The 18,037-nt window shown below is 44.8% G+C and overlaps 1 protein-coding gene across 3 annotated transcripts in view; it reads right to left on the reverse strand.

The window, feature by feature from the left end:
- Positions 1–11,556: 11,556 nt before the first annotated feature.
- The window catches only part of UNKL (unk like zinc finger), a 38,177-nt gene continuing 31,696 nt past the window's right edge, over positions 11,557–18,037 (reverse strand). For all 3 annotated transcript variants that reach the window (XM_069870342.1, XM_069870343.1, XM_069870344.1), the window contains 4 exons: positions 17,592–17,822; positions 16,732–16,934; positions 15,699–15,953; positions 11,557–13,484 (listed from right to left, as the gene is read on the reverse strand). In XM_069870342.1, the coding sequence (XP_069726443.1) occupies positions 13,332–13,484; positions 15,699–15,953; positions 16,732–16,934; positions 17,592–17,822 (842 nt within the window). In that variant the 3' untranslated portion in view covers positions 11,557–13,331. The remainder of the gene's footprint in view (positions 13,485–15,698; positions 15,954–16,731; positions 16,935–17,591; positions 17,823–18,037) is intronic.

Genomic DNA, 18,037 nt, shown 5'->3' on the forward strand with positions numbered 1-18,037 from the left:
GCGCGGAGCCGACAGCAGCCGAGCGGATCCGAGCCGCTCTGCGAACCGCCCCGCTCCCCGCCCGGCTCTCCGCCCCGCTCTTTAATGCGGACACTGCCTCGATGAGCACTCGGGACCCGAGACGAGGCGCCCAAGGCACGCCCGGCGAGCCTTGACCACAAAAGAGGACACCAAGACCTGCAGAACATTTCGGACGCGGCACGGTGACTAGACAAACTAGACCCCAACAGACACAGGCTGGAACTGCCCTGCCCAGGCAGGGTTTGGGCTGAGAGGCAGGCCCCTCCGCCTTCACCGGCCCAAAGACGACTCTCTCTGTACTGCCCTCTCCCCTGTGCTGCTTTTAAAACCCCTCCCTGCCATTCCCAGCCCCGCTTTGGCTTCACACAACTCACCGTTGCTCTCTTCATCCAAGCCAGCTCCTCTGCCATTCTACTGCTTGGCCCACGGCCCCGTACCTGCAAAGCAAAAACCCATTATCTAGTCGCAGAGCCCCCGGCCACATCTTCCCACCGACACCGCAGCAGACCCACCTCGCTATGGCACTCGACCCGCACGCATCTCCATCCGTGCCTCTCGGCTCACAGGTCCGGCCTCTACATCTGAAAAACACAACAGCAAAGACATCACCCTGACGCTCAGCAACACCCTAAGAAATCCAAGCCTCTCACTTGCTTTTACTGAGGCCGCCTCTTCTGGGCATTACAGACAAGTAAAGCTAGTCCACAACCAAACCCAAACATGAATTGCCGCTCCCTTGACGTACAAACCCCTTCGCCACCGCTCCCACTGCCTTCTCCCACACAGCTTGGTTGTCCCCTCCGTGGCTCCGGAGAGCAGCAGAAACTACCATCCTCACCCACCCCACCTAGGGCTGCTACTTCTGCAAAGTAATGGACGCCCCTAGACGGCAAAGTAATGGACGCCCCTAGACGGCAAAGTAATGGACGCCCCTAGACGGCAAAGTAATGGACGCCCCTAGACGGCAAAGTAATGGACGCCCCTAGACGGCAAAGTAATGGACGCCCCTAGACGGCAAAGTAATGGACGCCCCTAGACGGCAAAGTAATGGACGCCCCTAGACGGCAAAGTAATGGACGCCCCTAGACGGCAAAGTAATGGACGCCCCTAGACGGCAAAGTAATGGACGCCCCTAGACGGCAAAGTAATGGACGCCCCTAGACGGCAAAGTAATGGACGCCCCTAGACGGCAAAGTAATGGACGCCCCTAGACGGCAACGTCTAGTCTCATCAAAACCTTAAGCCCGCAATCAGGCCACTCTACCTCGGCTGACTCTTACCAATTCCTCTACGCACCAGGCAGAGCAGCTCCAACTAGACACAAACACACACAGAACACCAGCACACAAGACCAACGTCGGGAACCGGGGACAAAAGAAGAGTCACAGCGACAAAGAGGACTCCGGGACCACACTTGCCAATGGGCAAGGCAACGGACAGGGCTCCAAGGGAGAACCTACGGCAGCCCTGGAAAAGCCATGAACCGTGCAGGGTTCCAAAGAGATGTGGCCGCAACTGGCTAGCTGAACGGGCTAGAAGCCCCTTTTAAAGGCCTAAAGATGCAGAGGATACGCGGAACGAGTCCTAGAACAGCGATCCAAGAAAACGGAAGAGTAGCTCTTCCGGATGGCGAGGCGCGCTGCAAGGCCACAGCAGAAGTCGACTGACTGGATGCTTCCAAGGCACGCCCGGCCTGCCTTGACCACAAAAGAGGACATCAAAACCTGCAGAAAATTTCAGACGCAGCACGGTGACTAGACAGACTAGACCCCAACAGATACAGGCTGGAACTGCCCTGCCCGTGCAGGGTTTGGGCTGAGAAGTACACCCCTCTGCCTTCACCGGCCCAAAGACGACTCTCCCTGCACAGCCTAGGCTACCTTCAAAACCCCTCCCTGCTAGCCCAACCCGCCTCCCGCTTCCCAGCTCTGCTCCCTCAACTTAGCTTTCAGAGGGCCACGACTCCAGCTGTCCTGGGCCAAAGCAGCTCAAATCACAGCGCTTAACGGAAATAATCCTGCAGTCACGGGGTTCCTCTTCAGCATCTGCAAGAAAAAACAAAGAGGAAAACACAGTGCCAGCTGTCGGCACCACACCGCCAACATCTTCTACCACGCCCCGTCACCCATCGCAAAACCACACGGGCATTCTGCTCACCTGCCCCTTGCTCGCTCAAACGTCAGAACCGGCAGCTGACACGGCCTGGGGCACCTGCAGTTCCAAGACCAAAATCTCCTTTTGTGACCATGAGAAATCTACACTCCCACGCTCCTCCTCATGATGACCCAGTCTCCCCTCAGGCGCTCACCCTCTTCCAGACGCTCCCCGAACAGCACCTGCCAAAACCAAAAACACTCAGCTGAGTCGCTACATAGCACTTGGCTCTTAGACACCACCTCGGACAACCAACTCACCTTCACATACCATTGGCTGACACGAAGCTGGGCCCCTCTGATGCCGCATGCTGAACCTGCAAGAAGAGACCTGCTTGAAGAGACCTGCTTTGACACAACCCAAATAGACAGGCAGCTCCCAGCAAATCCCATCTCCCGCTAAGTTACCTTGACCGCTCAGCCACCGGGCTTCCATCATCTTGGGCTGCCACGTCAAGGATGCGCTCCACCTGGAAGCCACAAGCGGTCAAGGACGGCTGTACCTTCACGTTCATGAGGACACATGAACAACAAATGCTGCTTCACGCAACTCAGCATTGCTCTCCTCATCTGAGCCAGCTACTCAGCCACTCTACTGCTGTGCCCATGGCCCTGTGCCTTCAAAGCAAAAAGAAAACAAAAAGGCATTATCTAGTCACATGGCCTCCAGCCACATCTTCCCACCAACGCCACAGCAGACCCAACTCGCTATGGTGGGTCTACCCACATGCAACTCCATCCTTGGCTATCAGCACACAGGTCTGGCCGCTACATCTGAAAAACACAACAGCAAAGACGTCACCCTGACGCTCAGCAACACCCCATGAATTCCAAGCCTCTTGCTTGCTTTTACTGAGGCCGCCTCTTCTGGGCATTACAGCCAAGTAAAGCTAGTCCACAACCAAACCCAAACATGAACTGCCACTCCCTTGACATTCAAACCCATTTGCTACCGCTCCACTGGCTTCTCCCACACAGTTTTATCGTCCCCTCCGTGGATCCGGAGAGTAGCAGAAACTACCCTCCTCACCCACCACACCAAGGGCTGCTACTTCTGCAAAGTAATGGACGCCCCTAGACTGCAACGTCTAGTCTCGTCAAAACGTTAAGCACACAATCGGACCAGTCTACCTCGGCTGACTCTTATCACCTCCACTACGCACTGGGCAGAGCAGCTCCAACCAGACACAAACACACACAGAACACCAGCACACAACAGCGACATCGTGAAGCACGGACAAAAGAAGAGTCGTGGGGACAAGGAGGACTCCGGGACCACACATGCCAATGGGCAAGGCAACAGACAGGGCTCCGAGGGAGAACCTACGGCAGCCCTGGAAAAGCCATGAACCGTGCAGGGTTCCAAAGAGATGTGGCCACAACTGGCAAGATGATCAGGCAAGAAGCCCCTTTTAAAGGCCTAAAGTTGCAGAGGATGCACGGAACAAGTCCCAGAACAGGGATCCAATTAAAAGGAAGACTAACTATCCCAGATGGCGAGGCGGGCTGCAAGGCCGCAGCAAAAGACAACTGACCGGATGTTTCCAAAACACGAGTGATCCACGCTTTAGCAGCACTTAGAAAGAGAAGCAGTGCCGATCGACACTGCCTTGATGAGTGCAAGCATTCGGGACCCTAGACATGGCGTCCAAGGCACATCCTATATTCCTTTAAACAAGAGGACATCAAGACCTGCAGATAGTTTAAGACATCCTACACAGACTTCAGAGACTAGACAAAAACAGACACAATCTGGAACTGCCCTGCCAGGCACATGCTAGGTTTGGGCTGAGAAGTAGGCCCCTATGCTTTTACCCACCCAAAGAGTACTCTATCTGTACTGCCCTCTCCCCTACGCTACTTCTAAAACCCCTTCCGGCCATTCCTAGCCTCCCCCTCTGCCACAGCCCACCCCAGCCCTGGTCCCTCAACTTAACTTTCAGACCACCAAAAGGCATGGTCAGCAGAAAAAAAACTCCAACGGCATCACCTCACTGGGATGATCCTACAGTTGCCAGGTTCCTCTTTGCCAGCTGCAAAAAAAAACTACAGAAATCTAAAATAGTGCAGACGGTCAGCAGAGCACTGATCATTGTCAGCATTTCACAGGACAGCTTTCACAGACAGCCAAATGCTGCAGCAGTTATCACCTGTGTAAAGTAAATTAAGAGAATTATTGTCACACTTCTGACAAGTGTCCCGTGCTTCTTCTCCCCACTACCCAGCTCATATCAAATGCTCTTCCCATTCCCAAGGTGGCCCACACAGTGCCTGCCAAACCAAAAGTAAATATTTAGTTGCCAAATACTACTTTGCTCTTCAAGACTTACTTAACTTCCTCCTCACCTTCAGCCCCACAATGGTGAGAATAAGCCAGACTACCTCACCGGCGCCCCAAAATTCCGTGCCGTCTGCTTACCTCTCCTCTCCACCACTCCCATTGTAGGAACATAGTAGTGCTGATACCCAGGACAAAATAAAGATGAGCCACAGAGATCCCAATTCTAGGAAGTTACCAGACTTTAGTCGCAGGAGTGAACAAAAAGAACTCAAAAATTATAACCTTTACTGGTTTTCAAAAAGAATAAACACAGAAGACCTAAAACCACAGGACACTCTCCACACAGCAATGGAGACTGGAATTACAGAGGCGGTCAGCCAAGGGAAAAATTCACAACAGTGGGATTTGACTACTCTAAGACCTAAATTGGAAACTCAATCACCATAAAAAAACCCACAATGGATAACAGGGACAAGGTAACAACTGCTGTGACCAATAAAAGAGCAAATCTCACTGGTAAGTTCAGGAAAAAAACAAATAAGGGAGGCCTATGTGCCCACAGACCAGATGAAGAAGAGTTACTCAGCTGCTAACCGTTACAAGCCAAAATAATGACCACCCTCTTCCCTGAGAAATGCAGGAGAAGACAGGGACAGAATCCCACACTGCAGATAGGCAGCAAGTCCATACCTTTAACTACTGAGGTCTCTGATATTCAGATGGATGGAGACAGGATGAATGCAAAGAAGTTCATCAAGGAACACAATAAATAGAAGGTACAACGGAGCAAATATCTCAGAGCCCTAGAGATTACATTTCTTAGTATCTCATCCTCATCGTCACCTCCCATCGGCTGCAGAAAGACTGGAATAACAGAAACCTGAATGGTATTTGCATCTGACTGCCCAACCGACCCACGAAAGACTGATGAACCCATCTCCCTTTCCCCAGTCCCAAACCATTAAAGCCCTTTTTCATCCCTGAAGGATCAGAGAAAGAACCCTGCTTTTTCCTAACAGGACCTATCATATATTTTAAGCCCCTGACCCGTCTGTATTGCTGTTGCTTAGGAGCTGTGTTTCTGAGCCTCTCTCTGGGTTCCCCTGGCCCCTTCTGTCTTCTACCAGCCCATAGGCTCAACTTCCCACCCTAGCCTAACAAACTGAATTCCAGATTGTTATCACCTATGAGGTGCCTCCTACAAACTTGAGAGACTCTAGGACCAAAGCATCATCCCGCACAGAATGAGAAACAGCAACAATTCATCCCATAAGCAGAAATTCTAGACAAAGATAAATCATCCAGGAAAAAAAAAAAAAAAGAAAAAAAACAGAAAAAAGAAAAAGAAAAGAAACTGTTAAAACATCTTGCCTTCTCCAACACCCAATCAAAGATTACTGACCTAAACCCAAACATACTCCTGTGCGCAAAAATAAATAAATGTCACTACAGCTGTACATGCTGTGAAAAAAAGCTTACCATTCCAGCATATCTTCATCAAAAGCTGCAACAAGTTGAAACAGCAGCAAAGCTCCAATCTCAAGGAAAACCAGAGACTAAACAACCACCTGAGGCAATGCCTGTGGCTTATATACCCCCTGGGCCTTCACACCCACCACCTGTGCACAAGGTGGGGTCAACCTCCTCAAAGTTATAAACAGTGCCTGGGGAGCAGCTGTGTTTTATTAATCCTGATTTACAACACCACTGAATGTCTGAAAGGATCCTTACAAGAAATGAAGTGCTTTCACTACAGCATCGGTTGTTGTGCCAGCAATAGGACTAGGGAGCAAACATTTTAGAGCTGGACTTTTTAGTTTCTTTCATTTACCATGCTGCCGTACAATTTTTGTTCTATGACATCCCTGTACCCCTTTTATTTTTCTGTTCTGTTTTCTCACCCTTTTCTTTTCAGTCTTCAGCGTCTGTCTTGTGTCCATAGTTCTTTTTTTCCTTTCCCATCTTCGTGCTAATCTGCATTCCCTTTTTTTTTTTACCCCCACAATTTTACTGGCTTAGTCCCTGGAGTTCATTTTTTCTTTCTCTGTGCCTGCAAGCGCCTTGCTTTTCTTTCTCTCTTTCCGCTCCTCTCTTTCTTTCTCTATCCCTTTGTATTGCTCACTGTTGCTGTTCCAGCTTTTCCACTCACTCTGTATCTTGACACTCCGCTTTACTGCTCCTCTTGCTGTTTCTGAATCTTTGTGCTAGTCCCTATCCTCTTTTATAATCCTCTGTCTGTAGGGCTCCTAGTTCCTCTCAAACAAGTCAGCTCTTTTTTATGTACACACATGGCTTTATAAGACCCCTGGGCTGAAATGTTCTTCTAAGCTTTCGCTCAGAGAAGCGCTGCTGAAAAGATCCGTGTGTTGATATCTTCAGGATGACTGAAGTGGCAGAGCTTTAGGGTATTTTCTTCCCCTCTCCCCCTCCCCGCCCCAACACTCTGTATCTTAGAGGCATGGGACCCTAGCTGACTTGCTTTTTGTACATGCTTGAGATTCACAGGCCCCTGCAACTGGAGCCTGACTAATGATGTTGCAGCAGTGATTGTATTGAGTTAGTTCTGTGAGAGGAAGGGCCGCAACTCAGTTGATAAAAGCACAGGCTGTCTCTGTCCTTGAGGTAAATATAGGAGTTTCACAGCCTTTCCTCTTATGTCTGGGGTCTTCTGTTATGTTTAGCTTCTCTGTGACAGCTTTATTGTTCTTCTCAGCCTGGACATTTTAGCCTGATGACCACACAAAAGATGTGGTTGTATGCAATGGTAAGGCTGGTAGGAAAAAGGCCAGAGGAGGATCAATGACAGAGTTGAAAATGCCCTGTAGAGTTTGCTGCTTCATTGGCTGCTGAGAAATAGCACAGTCTCTGTGATTTTGCTACTGTATGAGACAGATCAAAGGTGCTTAATCAATGCTCAGTTCTATCTAAACGGTGCATGAGAATATGATTATGCAATGCATAGAATCATAGAATCACCAGGTTGGAAGAGACCCATCGGACCATCGAGTCCAACCATTCCTATCAAACACTAAACCATGCCCCTCAGCACCTCGTCCACCTGTCCCTTAAACACCTCCAGGGAAGGTGACTCAACCACCTCCCTGGGCAGCCTGTTCCAGTGCCCAATGACCCTTTCTGTGAAAAATCTTTTCCTAATGTCCAGCCTGAACCTCCCCTGGTGGAGCTTGAGGCCATTCCCTCTTGTCCTGTCCCCTGTCACTTGGGAGAAGAGCCCAGCTCCCTCCTCTCTACAACCTCCTTTCAGGTAGTTGGAGAGAGCAATGAGGTCTCCTCTCAGCCTCCTCTTCTCCAGGCTAAACACCCCCAGCTCTCTCAGCCGCTCCTCATATGGCCTGTTCTCCAGCCCCCTCACCAGCTTTGTTGCTCTTCTCTGGACTCGCTCCAGAGCCTCAACACCCTTCTTGTGGTGAGGGGCCCAGAACTGAACACAGGATTCGAGGAGCTGTCTCACCAGTACCGAGTACAGAGGGAGAATAACCTCCCTGGACCTGCTGGTCACACTGTTTCTGATACAAGCCAAGATGCCATTGGCCTTCTTGGCCACCTGGGCCACTGCTGGCTCATGGTCAGTCGCTGTCAACCAACACCCCCAGGTCCCTCTCCTCCAGGCAGCTTTCCAGGCAGACTTCTCCCAGCCTATAGCACTGCACAGGGTTGTTGTGCCTCAAGTGAGGAAGGGAGAAACCGCTGGGCTATCGGGTTAGTGGATCCGAACTGCCATGAGGCTTTACTGTAGAGTGTCTGACACGTGGGTGCTCCACGGGTCAGTGTACATGTTCCCATGGAGAGGACTTCTTTTGGAGGTGGCTTTGTATGTCATTATACAGAGCTTGATATTAACAGGGCCAACAGGAATGGCTGGACTCGATGATCCGGTGGGTCTCTTCCAACCTCGTGATTCTACGATTCTACGATTCTAAGTGCAGAACCCCCTCGGCGCTCTGCCGCCGCTGATTGGCTGTCGCTCTCTGAGTGACGTGCAGTTCAGCCAATGGGTTGAGAAAGCCGGGGATAGGCGTGGCTTTTGAAAGCCAACGGGGCGTGGAGGGGGCGTAGAGGGGAGGGGCGTGGGAGGGGAGGGGAGGGGCGTGGGGGAGTGGAGGGGAGGGGCGTGGAGGGGGGTGGAGGGGAGGGGCGTGGGAGGGGAGGGGAGGGGCGTGGGAGGGGAGGGGAGGGGCGTGGGAGGGGAGGGGAGGGGCGTGGGAGGGGAGGGGAGGGGCGTGGGAGGGGAGGGGAGGGGCGTGGGAGGGGAGGCGTGGTTCCTTAAACCTTCGCTGCTGGACCGCGGCAGAGCACTGCGGAGAGCGAGCCCGGAGCGGCGCCGTTGAGCACAGAGTGCGAGCGCGCGGGCCGGAGCGGCCCCGCGTACCACAGACGGCAAGAACGCGAGCCGCGCCTTCCTGGGCACCTCTGGCTCACCCGGGCCCAGCCCCGTTCAAGCCGCGCGCCGGGGCGGCCGCGCCCTGGGCCCCGCCGGGCAGCGCCCGGTCCCCGCCCGAAGCGGGACTCGCTCGCGCTCCCGCCCCGCGCTCCGCAGAGCCGCCCCGGGGCCCGGCCAGGCGCGGGTCGGCGCAGGCGTCGCAAGGCGGGGGCCGATGGGGCTGGTACTTCTCAGGGAGGGAGCCGAGCGCAGCCGGGGCACACGGGGCTGTCGGGGAGCGCTGGGGCACGTGAGGCACGCAGGAGCCGCGGGTACCCGAGCCGCAGTTTTTAACATCCCCGACACCAGGGAGAGGCACGGCCTGCAGAAAGAGGCAAGAATTACTTGCATCTCCTAAATAGGACTGCCTGTTGACGCTGTTGGGGACCGCATACTGGCGTTCTTAGGATGACAGCTTCAGGCCGACAGGATGCTTTCTATGTTCTTAGGACGTGTAGTACAAAGAATAATGGAATGCAAAATTAATTATATTTTATTACTTCTGTCAGCCTCTACCTACTAGTTCATTCAACTAAATTAGTGTGTCTCTGTCAGTTACACTGAAATGGTAACCGTCAATCCCAGTGGTTGAAATCCTGGAATTATTAGGAATGCCTTGATCAGATTGCAGAGGAAAACGAATCTGTAAATTTTTCAGGCTCCAAACACATTACAGCTCAGAAATAAAGATCAAAATTTTATTTCCATGTTGGTAATAAAAAATAATTCTATGACTTCTGTAAACTATTGCATAAACGCTATAGGGTAGAAAAGTCTTAACAAGTGTTAACAATTTTAAACAGTTCACTACAAGTAAATGGGTATGCATTATAAATAATATGTTTTGTATTAAGAACAATTTAATTCACAAAATCTTTTCTATCTGTACACTTAAAACATTAACGGCTTCCATAAACTGAGTAAAAACTCCATATTTATTTAGGGACTGATGATGACCAAGGTACACAAGCATGGTGTGACAGTAATAATATTACTACGTATAATTAATACTAGGATACTCTGGCAGTACAGAACAACTCAAATATGTCTTTACTAGTCTGCTATTCAAAGAAGACTAATAATACGCCTGTAACATGCAGCTTGGGATCTAGCTGTAATGAGCATACTTCTGGTTACATTACATCTAACTGTAAAATGCCTGAGAAATTACAATTTTAGTTTGTTATTCCCCAGTCTAAAATAATTGGTGACAACATAATGGCATTCACATTAAAAATTGTATTTTTACATGAATTAACACAGAACTTTGCCAAATACCAAAATGAATCTTGAAAATCTATTTAGTTTGCTTTTATGTATTTTGTGAATTCAGCTAATTGCTGTATTGTAGCCTTGCTAAAATAATTTTGATGTATCCAGTTTCTAGATGGTTTATGTAGTGCACGGAGGAGTACTTGCGAAGGTCAGGTTTCACTTCTGACTTCCACCAAACTGTTGTTTCTGCATATATTTTATTATCCTCCACTTTAAAGTACTGGTGGTACTGGCTATGTGTGATGTGTGGTTCAAGAGATTACCCAAGGATTCGTCTATAATTATAGCAAGCTGCCAGTCTGAAGATTTAACACACAGGCATGTTTCTTTGGTATGTGTTTTCTTCCTCTCCGCAAAATGGTTGGTTGATAGCTTTTAAATGTGTCTGTAATTCAGCACCAAAGAAACTTGCAGGGAACGCCTGCAAAGTGTTCGGTACTGATATTACTATAGGAGATGCATCCTTATTTTCAAGATTCATTACTGTAAAACACAATGCATACAACTTTAAAAAGCAATAGACTAAATATTTCCTCTAAAAATGCAGCACATATAAACTCCAAATGACAATGTGATGATTCACACTGCAAGTGCGGATTACATTCCTTTTTTGTTCATGTGGCGAGATTAGGAAAATCACCTGCTGCTACCAAAAAAAGGCACCAAAAATAGCCCTAGGACATAAGCAAAAGCACTAAAACACACATGAAGAACTATAAACTCTGACAGGACAGTGCAAACCCACACTTCTCTATCTAACAGATGTCACATAACCGCATGTGGGCAGCACAACATGGCCCTAAGCTGGTTTCTTCTAAAATACCAAAGCAGAAATTTTCACTAACATATTTCTAAATATTTTTGTGAGCACAATGGTTGTAGAATGCTGTTCCACACTAGGTAAATATAGTTAGCTGGTGTCCAAAATAACCACTTGTTTGAAAAATATGTAACAATTTCAAACTATAATTACACATTATTCTTTGATTTGCTCACTGTAGTTTTGGTTTTTTTAAAAGAAAAGAAATCCCAAACCATACACAAATAAGTTTGCTTTAGTCCAAAATGTAGTTAAGGTTCAAAAATCAGTCTTAGTCATATACTGCACACATGCAAAAAATACATTGATACCCTACAGCCAAATTTGGTGATCCAAATTCTTTTTTAGAAGTCTAAAGCTGGCTATGCCTTTAAAACAGTAATATCTTATTTTAGAACAGAAAAGTGCATTTGGAAAATGCAAATACAGTCCAATTTCATACTTTGCTCAGTACAAACATTTTAAAGAAACTGTTAAAATCAACAAAATCACATTATTAAACCCAACTTTGGTCTTCAAAGTGATCGTCTGACCGAAGTTTGAAACATTTGTTCACTATTTATAGTTATATATTTAGTACCTTATTCTACTTCTCCCTTCCAAAAAGGTTTCCAACATTCCTGCAGACTGACCTGTGTTAGAAAAGCAACGACAAGTTTGTACATTTAGTTCTTACAGAAAATGTGTAATGATATTTTGCTAAAGGAAGGCTTCGTACAAAGAATGCTAAAACCCAACCGAGATAGTGATTTCAGTACTCATGGCTTGGGCCCTTTATTTAATGCTGACACATTTTGACAATAATTGTAGTGTACCTCTTGACTTTCGTTTTAGCATGACTGAACTTTAATTAGATTAACTCTTTGCTGCCTGTGTGAACTCCCATATTGTACTGAATACAGTAATACGGATATAGAAATCACATAACACAGTAGTAGGTCATTTCCATCTAAGTTGTACGAGTGTTATGCCCAAATTCAACACAAAAAGGAGTAATGCAGGCAATTATTCCATGTTAGAAAAGTAAAAATATACAGTGTTAACATGCAGTAAATAATTAACTCCTCCTCCTGAATTGCATATTTCCCAACTACCACAATGAAGTAAGGATATTACCTTTTAAAAGAATCACTGTGTCAAAATGCCACCACCTAATTACATACTCAAATAATTTTGTAATTCTTTTCAGACATGCATTATGCCATTACTGAGAAAAGCGTATTTTTAAGTATTTATAAAAGCAAGAAAAGTATGCAAGTTATCATCAAATTGTTCAATACAAAATTAAGCAATAGAAATTAATTGCAAAATTATTTTTTCTTATGTCTTTTGCCATTTTCTAGGATATTGGGCATAGGCACTTGGTAATATTATATATATCATACCTGCTCCCGACGAGTACAACACAGTTTAGGAGATGTACAAAAACTTTAAGACTACAAACACCCAAACTGAGGGAAATATGCAAAAGCACAGTTGTTTACTAAAACTGATCTGTTTCACAAGATCAAAAACATGTCTTTGAATGTGAAAGCATTTGTGCCTCACCGTTTTTTTCTCTGCTGGTACATTTATAAATAGTATAGTATGGAGTTAACTTCTAAATTGTAAAAAACCTAGATAAATTGTAATTTATATTTAATAATATTGTGATTTAACACTAAACCCATGTGAAATATTTTAAATTCACAGCACATACACAACACGTCATATTATTGCATATTAAATAAACACAAGATCTAAAAAGCAGCCTGAAGCAATTTACAACATCTCTTCTAACAAAACACAATAATTAAAAAGTGCTTTTATATTAATCAGAGTTTTTTCAAACTTCCAAGTAAACATAGTGTTAGACTAATTCCAAAATACTGGCTCTGGCGTTCCACACACAACAGACATCGCAAAGGGACCATCTGTACTGCTGAGTGCGTAGTTATGTTTCTACGTATCCATCTTCTGTTAATGAAAATCACAGGTAGAGACACTTCATTCAGGCATTATGGTAAGATTTATACAAAGTGATTACAGTGCAAATGAACCTAAGTAGCTTGTGCACCAGGAATGTCAGTAGAAGTCAGAAAAGGCTGTCATGGGACTTGCGGGGGAATAAGGGAACCTCACTCAGGACTGCAGAACCTTATCAAATGACTGAAGTTGATATATAAAGGTGAGCAAGTCTTTTACTGTATCTTAAAGCAACTAAGTTTCTCACATCAAAATGGAAATCAGCCTAGCACTATTAAAGGGATGAATTATGAGCGTTACAATTCTTATACAAAATACAAAACCCTAGAATTATTTAATTCACGAACTTGATATATTGAGTATTACACCTGTATGTTACCACAGATTTTTTTTCTTGCAGCAGGGACATTCTTCTTGAGCAGCTGCACAGTGATCACAAAGTACATAATGCTGACATGGATTCAGAATAATGCTACGATCACCCTCCTGACATACGATGCATTTCTTTGACTGAAGCTGAAAAATCACCTGAAAAAACATTGCTGCACTCAGTAAAATAGTATACAGTATACACAAGGTATACAGTTGCATTCTAGCAGTTTTAAGCTTAGCTGTCTCGAATAAACTTATAGTTTAATAACAGAAAGGACAATGTTTTTGTATGATAGATATCTGAATTGAGGGGCCTCAGATCAGAGCATGCACAACCTTAGCATTTAGAGTAACACCTGGAGGAGTATAGGTGGTTTTAGAAAGGAAAATATCTAGGACTGAACCTCTGGATTGAAATTTTCCTGTGTAATTGAGATGAGTGTAAATAAGAGAAATAAGCCCTTTTCATTGTCACATACTGCCTCATTTTGCCATTTCAAACCACTGCTACATTTTCTCGTGCTATGGGAGATGTTCGCATTAGGACAAAATATAAGCACCCCAAATGTGAGATAATTGGAATAAAGCTACTGATGCATATGCTAGCAAGGATGTAACAACTACAAATAAACGTCTCCGTGCAATAAGCCGTATCAGCCCTATTAAGGAACAAGAACAAGTTGAAAGCATCTAAAAGCCATGTTAATTTTTGAAGAGCAAGACAGGTTTAGACTAAGAGAAGAACACAGAATGCTATGTGTGGCACTGCCTAAGATAGCAACTTTCTCCTGGAAGGAAGAGCTAAGTGAGAAGAGGCCACAGTGGTAAAGGAAACCTGGGAAACCAAGGAGCTGGAAAAGGTGGTAATGGTTCTAATCACTCCAGCCTGGCCAAGATGACTCCATTCCAGGATGTAATGACTTCTTTGGTAAGAGATCCCAAGACTTTTTTGCTCCTCTTTGAATTTCCTTAGGAGAAAACCAATAGTGGTGCCTAATCCAATCCCGAATCCTGTAAATGTACTTGATAACAGGAGCTCCATAACTAGCAAATTTCATCCTCATCTGCCTACTTTATTGACAGACACTTAAATTACTCCTATGTTTTAAACTCTTGTGAAGAGAGCCTGGCTTTTTTGTCTTTTTTTTTTTTTTTTTCACGACTGTAGTTCATACAGATACAGACGGCACTGGACAGGAGGTGGACTGAGACAGAGAAGACACTGCTGAACTCAGACAGGTACTAGAGTGTGGCAGATTTGAAGTATTGAAAAAAAAATCTGTTTCTTTGTCTGAACAGTCCTGCCACAGTCAAACCAGCAAAAACTGCTGTAATTTGTGGTGTCACTGCACTTAGAGGCTGCAAGGGAGAAAGCAATGTGAAACCAGCAATGTGCCCAGCAATTTTTGACGTATGGCACCTGGAGCAGTGTGTGGTCATTATCTTCCTTGATGTGCTCAGAGGAGTGGCACCTGATATTCTCAGCTTTAGAAGCCCTGAGAAATGTCCTCAATCTGACAGCAAAAGAGAATCCTAAATCTGGCAGAAACTGAGTGTGGATTTGAGAAAAGGTAAAATAAGGCAGCATGCCAGTAAGGTGATTAAGGGACTGGAACATCTGACATGTAAGGAGAGGCTGAAAACCATGACTGTTCAGCTTTGAGAAGAAATACTATCTTACTAGTTTGTATAACTACCCAAAGGGAGAGAGTAAAACAGTAAAGAAGCAGCAATGGGCACAAATGAAAATATAGAAAATTCCACACAGACATAAGAAAAAAAACCCTTTTCTCACTGTGAAGGTGGTCAAACACTGGAAAAGGTTGCCCACAGAGGTGATGGACGTCATCCTTGGAGATACTCAAACACTACTGGGTAAGGCCCCGAGAAACCTGCTTGAGCTGCCCCTGCTTTGAGCAGGAGGGGCATGGTTGGACTAGATGATCTCCAAAGATCCCTTCTACACTCCGAGCCTGTACTGGCCTCTCTGACTATACAAACTCCTAGCAGGGGACCTCACCACCTACCTTCTAAACAAGTGAAAAGCATGTAACTATTTTCATTTATTTAAGTCAACTATTCTTATTTATTTAGGTAGTGCCCAAAATGTTGGGGGTAAAAGCTGGCTTTAATTCTTCTTTTTTTTTTTTTTAAATCACCCCAAGAATCATTCACAATTTGTTTTGATAGCTGATCAAAACCAGAGGATTCCATTAGGTTGAGAAATTTGAACCAGCTTCTATTCCAGAAAAGAAAGACTTAACACTGACAGCAGTGCTGCTCTTTGAAATGAAATATATGTGCCACTGAAGGCTACTGAGCTGCCAGTTTCGGTTAATCAAAAATAATTATGCAGATGAAGAAACTCACCTCATCAATTGTTTCTAAATCTAAGTGCAGCCGATTTTGTAAGGAACGAAGCTTTGGCAAGGATATATTTTCTATATCTCCACAGTTTTTCATATAAGGTAATGTAGTTGATAGACCAGAAGCTAATTGTGCCTTCAGCTTTTTTAATTTATTTTCAACTTCCTCCTTCTTCTGAAGAGCAAGTTGTTTGTCTGCATCTGCGATGTTAGCGCGTTCTTTTGCTTCTTGAGCCTCTTTCTGCCATGCATCACATGCCTGGAAGAAAGATTTCCAAAATGTAAAAAATAATCTTTTTAAATTAACAACAGAAGAGAAAAATTCAAAAGCCTTCAAAGATGCAGATAATCTCTTAATTTTAGGCATAACAATGCATTTACTGTCAATTTAACTGACAACTCTTATTGTTTTGTCTTAATGTAATTTTTAGGTATGTCACGGTTACTTGTCTGTAAACAGCCTGAAGCCCTTTTCAAGCAATATAAATGGAAAACATTTAAAAGGTTAAATTCATAATTTAATATCAAGAGAAATTAAAAGCTATCAAAATTTAGTACAGCTACTTAGCTGTTCTTCGTTACAGAGAGAAGATCACAAGGGGAAGGAAAAGACTACAGAAAATGTACTAGACTGGCTGTTATGAATAGCCTCAGTTTGACTGCTGAGATGGCTGTCCAGGTACACTATACAACCACAGCTGCTGTCAAGCTTCTACATTCTGTGTGCTTATCATCAGAAAGATGTACAGGAGCAAATGTGTCTTTAGTTGCTTAAACATCAGGATACCTTGCCGTTCAACCCTATCCTGAATACGTGTAAGCGTCCCTTGTCTAGAAAGGCAGATAAACTTTCAGAAAATGAACTGCGCTTTAAAAAACTTGGTTTCCTTTATGCCAACTAGCTAGAGGATAGAAAAAACATTCCTTTGACAAACTCTAATAAAACTCTGGGTCCAAGGATAACAAGATATGTAAAAAGGAAAAGCAGTACGAGCTGCTTGTTAGTTACAATTTAATATTACCATAAATTAGTGTACCTGTTTTACTTGTTGCCAAGATTCTTCCCACTGTTTTAGTTTCCTCTTGGCATCATCAAGTTCCTGTCTTACTCGAGTTAGTTCATTCCCACTGGTATTTGAACTTCTTGAGGGGGTAGAGCCACTGCTTAGTACTGGGGATGGACTAGGAGAGAAGCTCCCGGTTACAAAGTCCCAGATGCTCCCGGTAACACCATTTAAACCTGTAAAACAAAGGCAGAAAAAATAATCAGTCTGCACACACTGCTGTAAAATGTTTCAACGCAGAACAAAAATAGGCGTGCCACATACACAAAACTTATACTTTTATCTGCAATTCTCATAACATTATTTCACTACCTTCAGAAATGTGACAGTCTAGAAAAGGTTTACAGTATTTACACCAATTCAGGAGACTTGCCACATTTTTTTTCTTGCCTCTTTTCATAAAAGACAGTACAATCCACAAAAGGAAACAGAAGAGGAGGAGTTCATTCATATACAAAAAGCTCTGCTCCTAGCAGCTCATACATCATTTTAATTCTTTCTTTGTTTCGTATTTTCCTTCAGCAAAATGCTGCGGCTAAAATGCATTCCTGCTGCCTGTATGCCAATTGCTCTATTTTACCTGTTTCAAACATCTCTGTAAATATCTTCTTTTCCAAGATTCATCTTTTCCCTTCACTAGGAATGGAAGTTCACTCCTTGAACTTTCTCCCACATGACACATATAACTCCGTTATGTGTTATCAATTACAACAGCTAGGCTTTCTCATACAGATTAAGTCATAAGAAAAATGCAAAGCCTTGAACTGAACATTTCTTACCTGCCATGGAGATCTGTCTTACAATATACAAAGTGCAGCCTTCAGCTTACTTACCTAAAGAGTTGTGAGAAGAGGTTGAGGTGCCTAACATGCTGTGTTCTGTCTTCAGAGGCTGAGGCTGCTGGTGGTGAGGAGCCGCAGTGGAGGAAACAAATGACTGAGACAGTGATTGTGAAAGAGAACTGAGTGGAGAGGTTGAAAGGGATGATGATGAATGTAAAGACGAGGAACGAACAAGAGAACCTGGAATATTGACAGGTGCTGAACTTCCCAGTAATCTTTGACCTGTGTATACATTGTGGGGGGAGGGGGGAGGAATTAGTTCCGAAGCAGTACACAGCTCTCTGTATTTTTCTGAAAGACGTATCAAATGCAAACTAAATTGCATACACAAATACTTTTTATCACAAAAGAAAACTTTATTTATCTCCTATTGCAAAAATATGTTGTAAATTCAACTCTTTAAAGTAGTTTTCCAAGTGCCTGATAACAATTTGTAG

This window comes from Phaenicophaeus curvirostris, chromosome 16 (assembly GCF_032191515.1).
Source record: "Phaenicophaeus curvirostris isolate KB17595 chromosome 16, BPBGC_Pcur_1.0, whole genome shotgun sequence".
Taxonomy (NCBI): domain Eukaryota; kingdom Metazoa; phylum Chordata; class Aves; order Cuculiformes; family Cuculidae; genus Phaenicophaeus; species Phaenicophaeus curvirostris.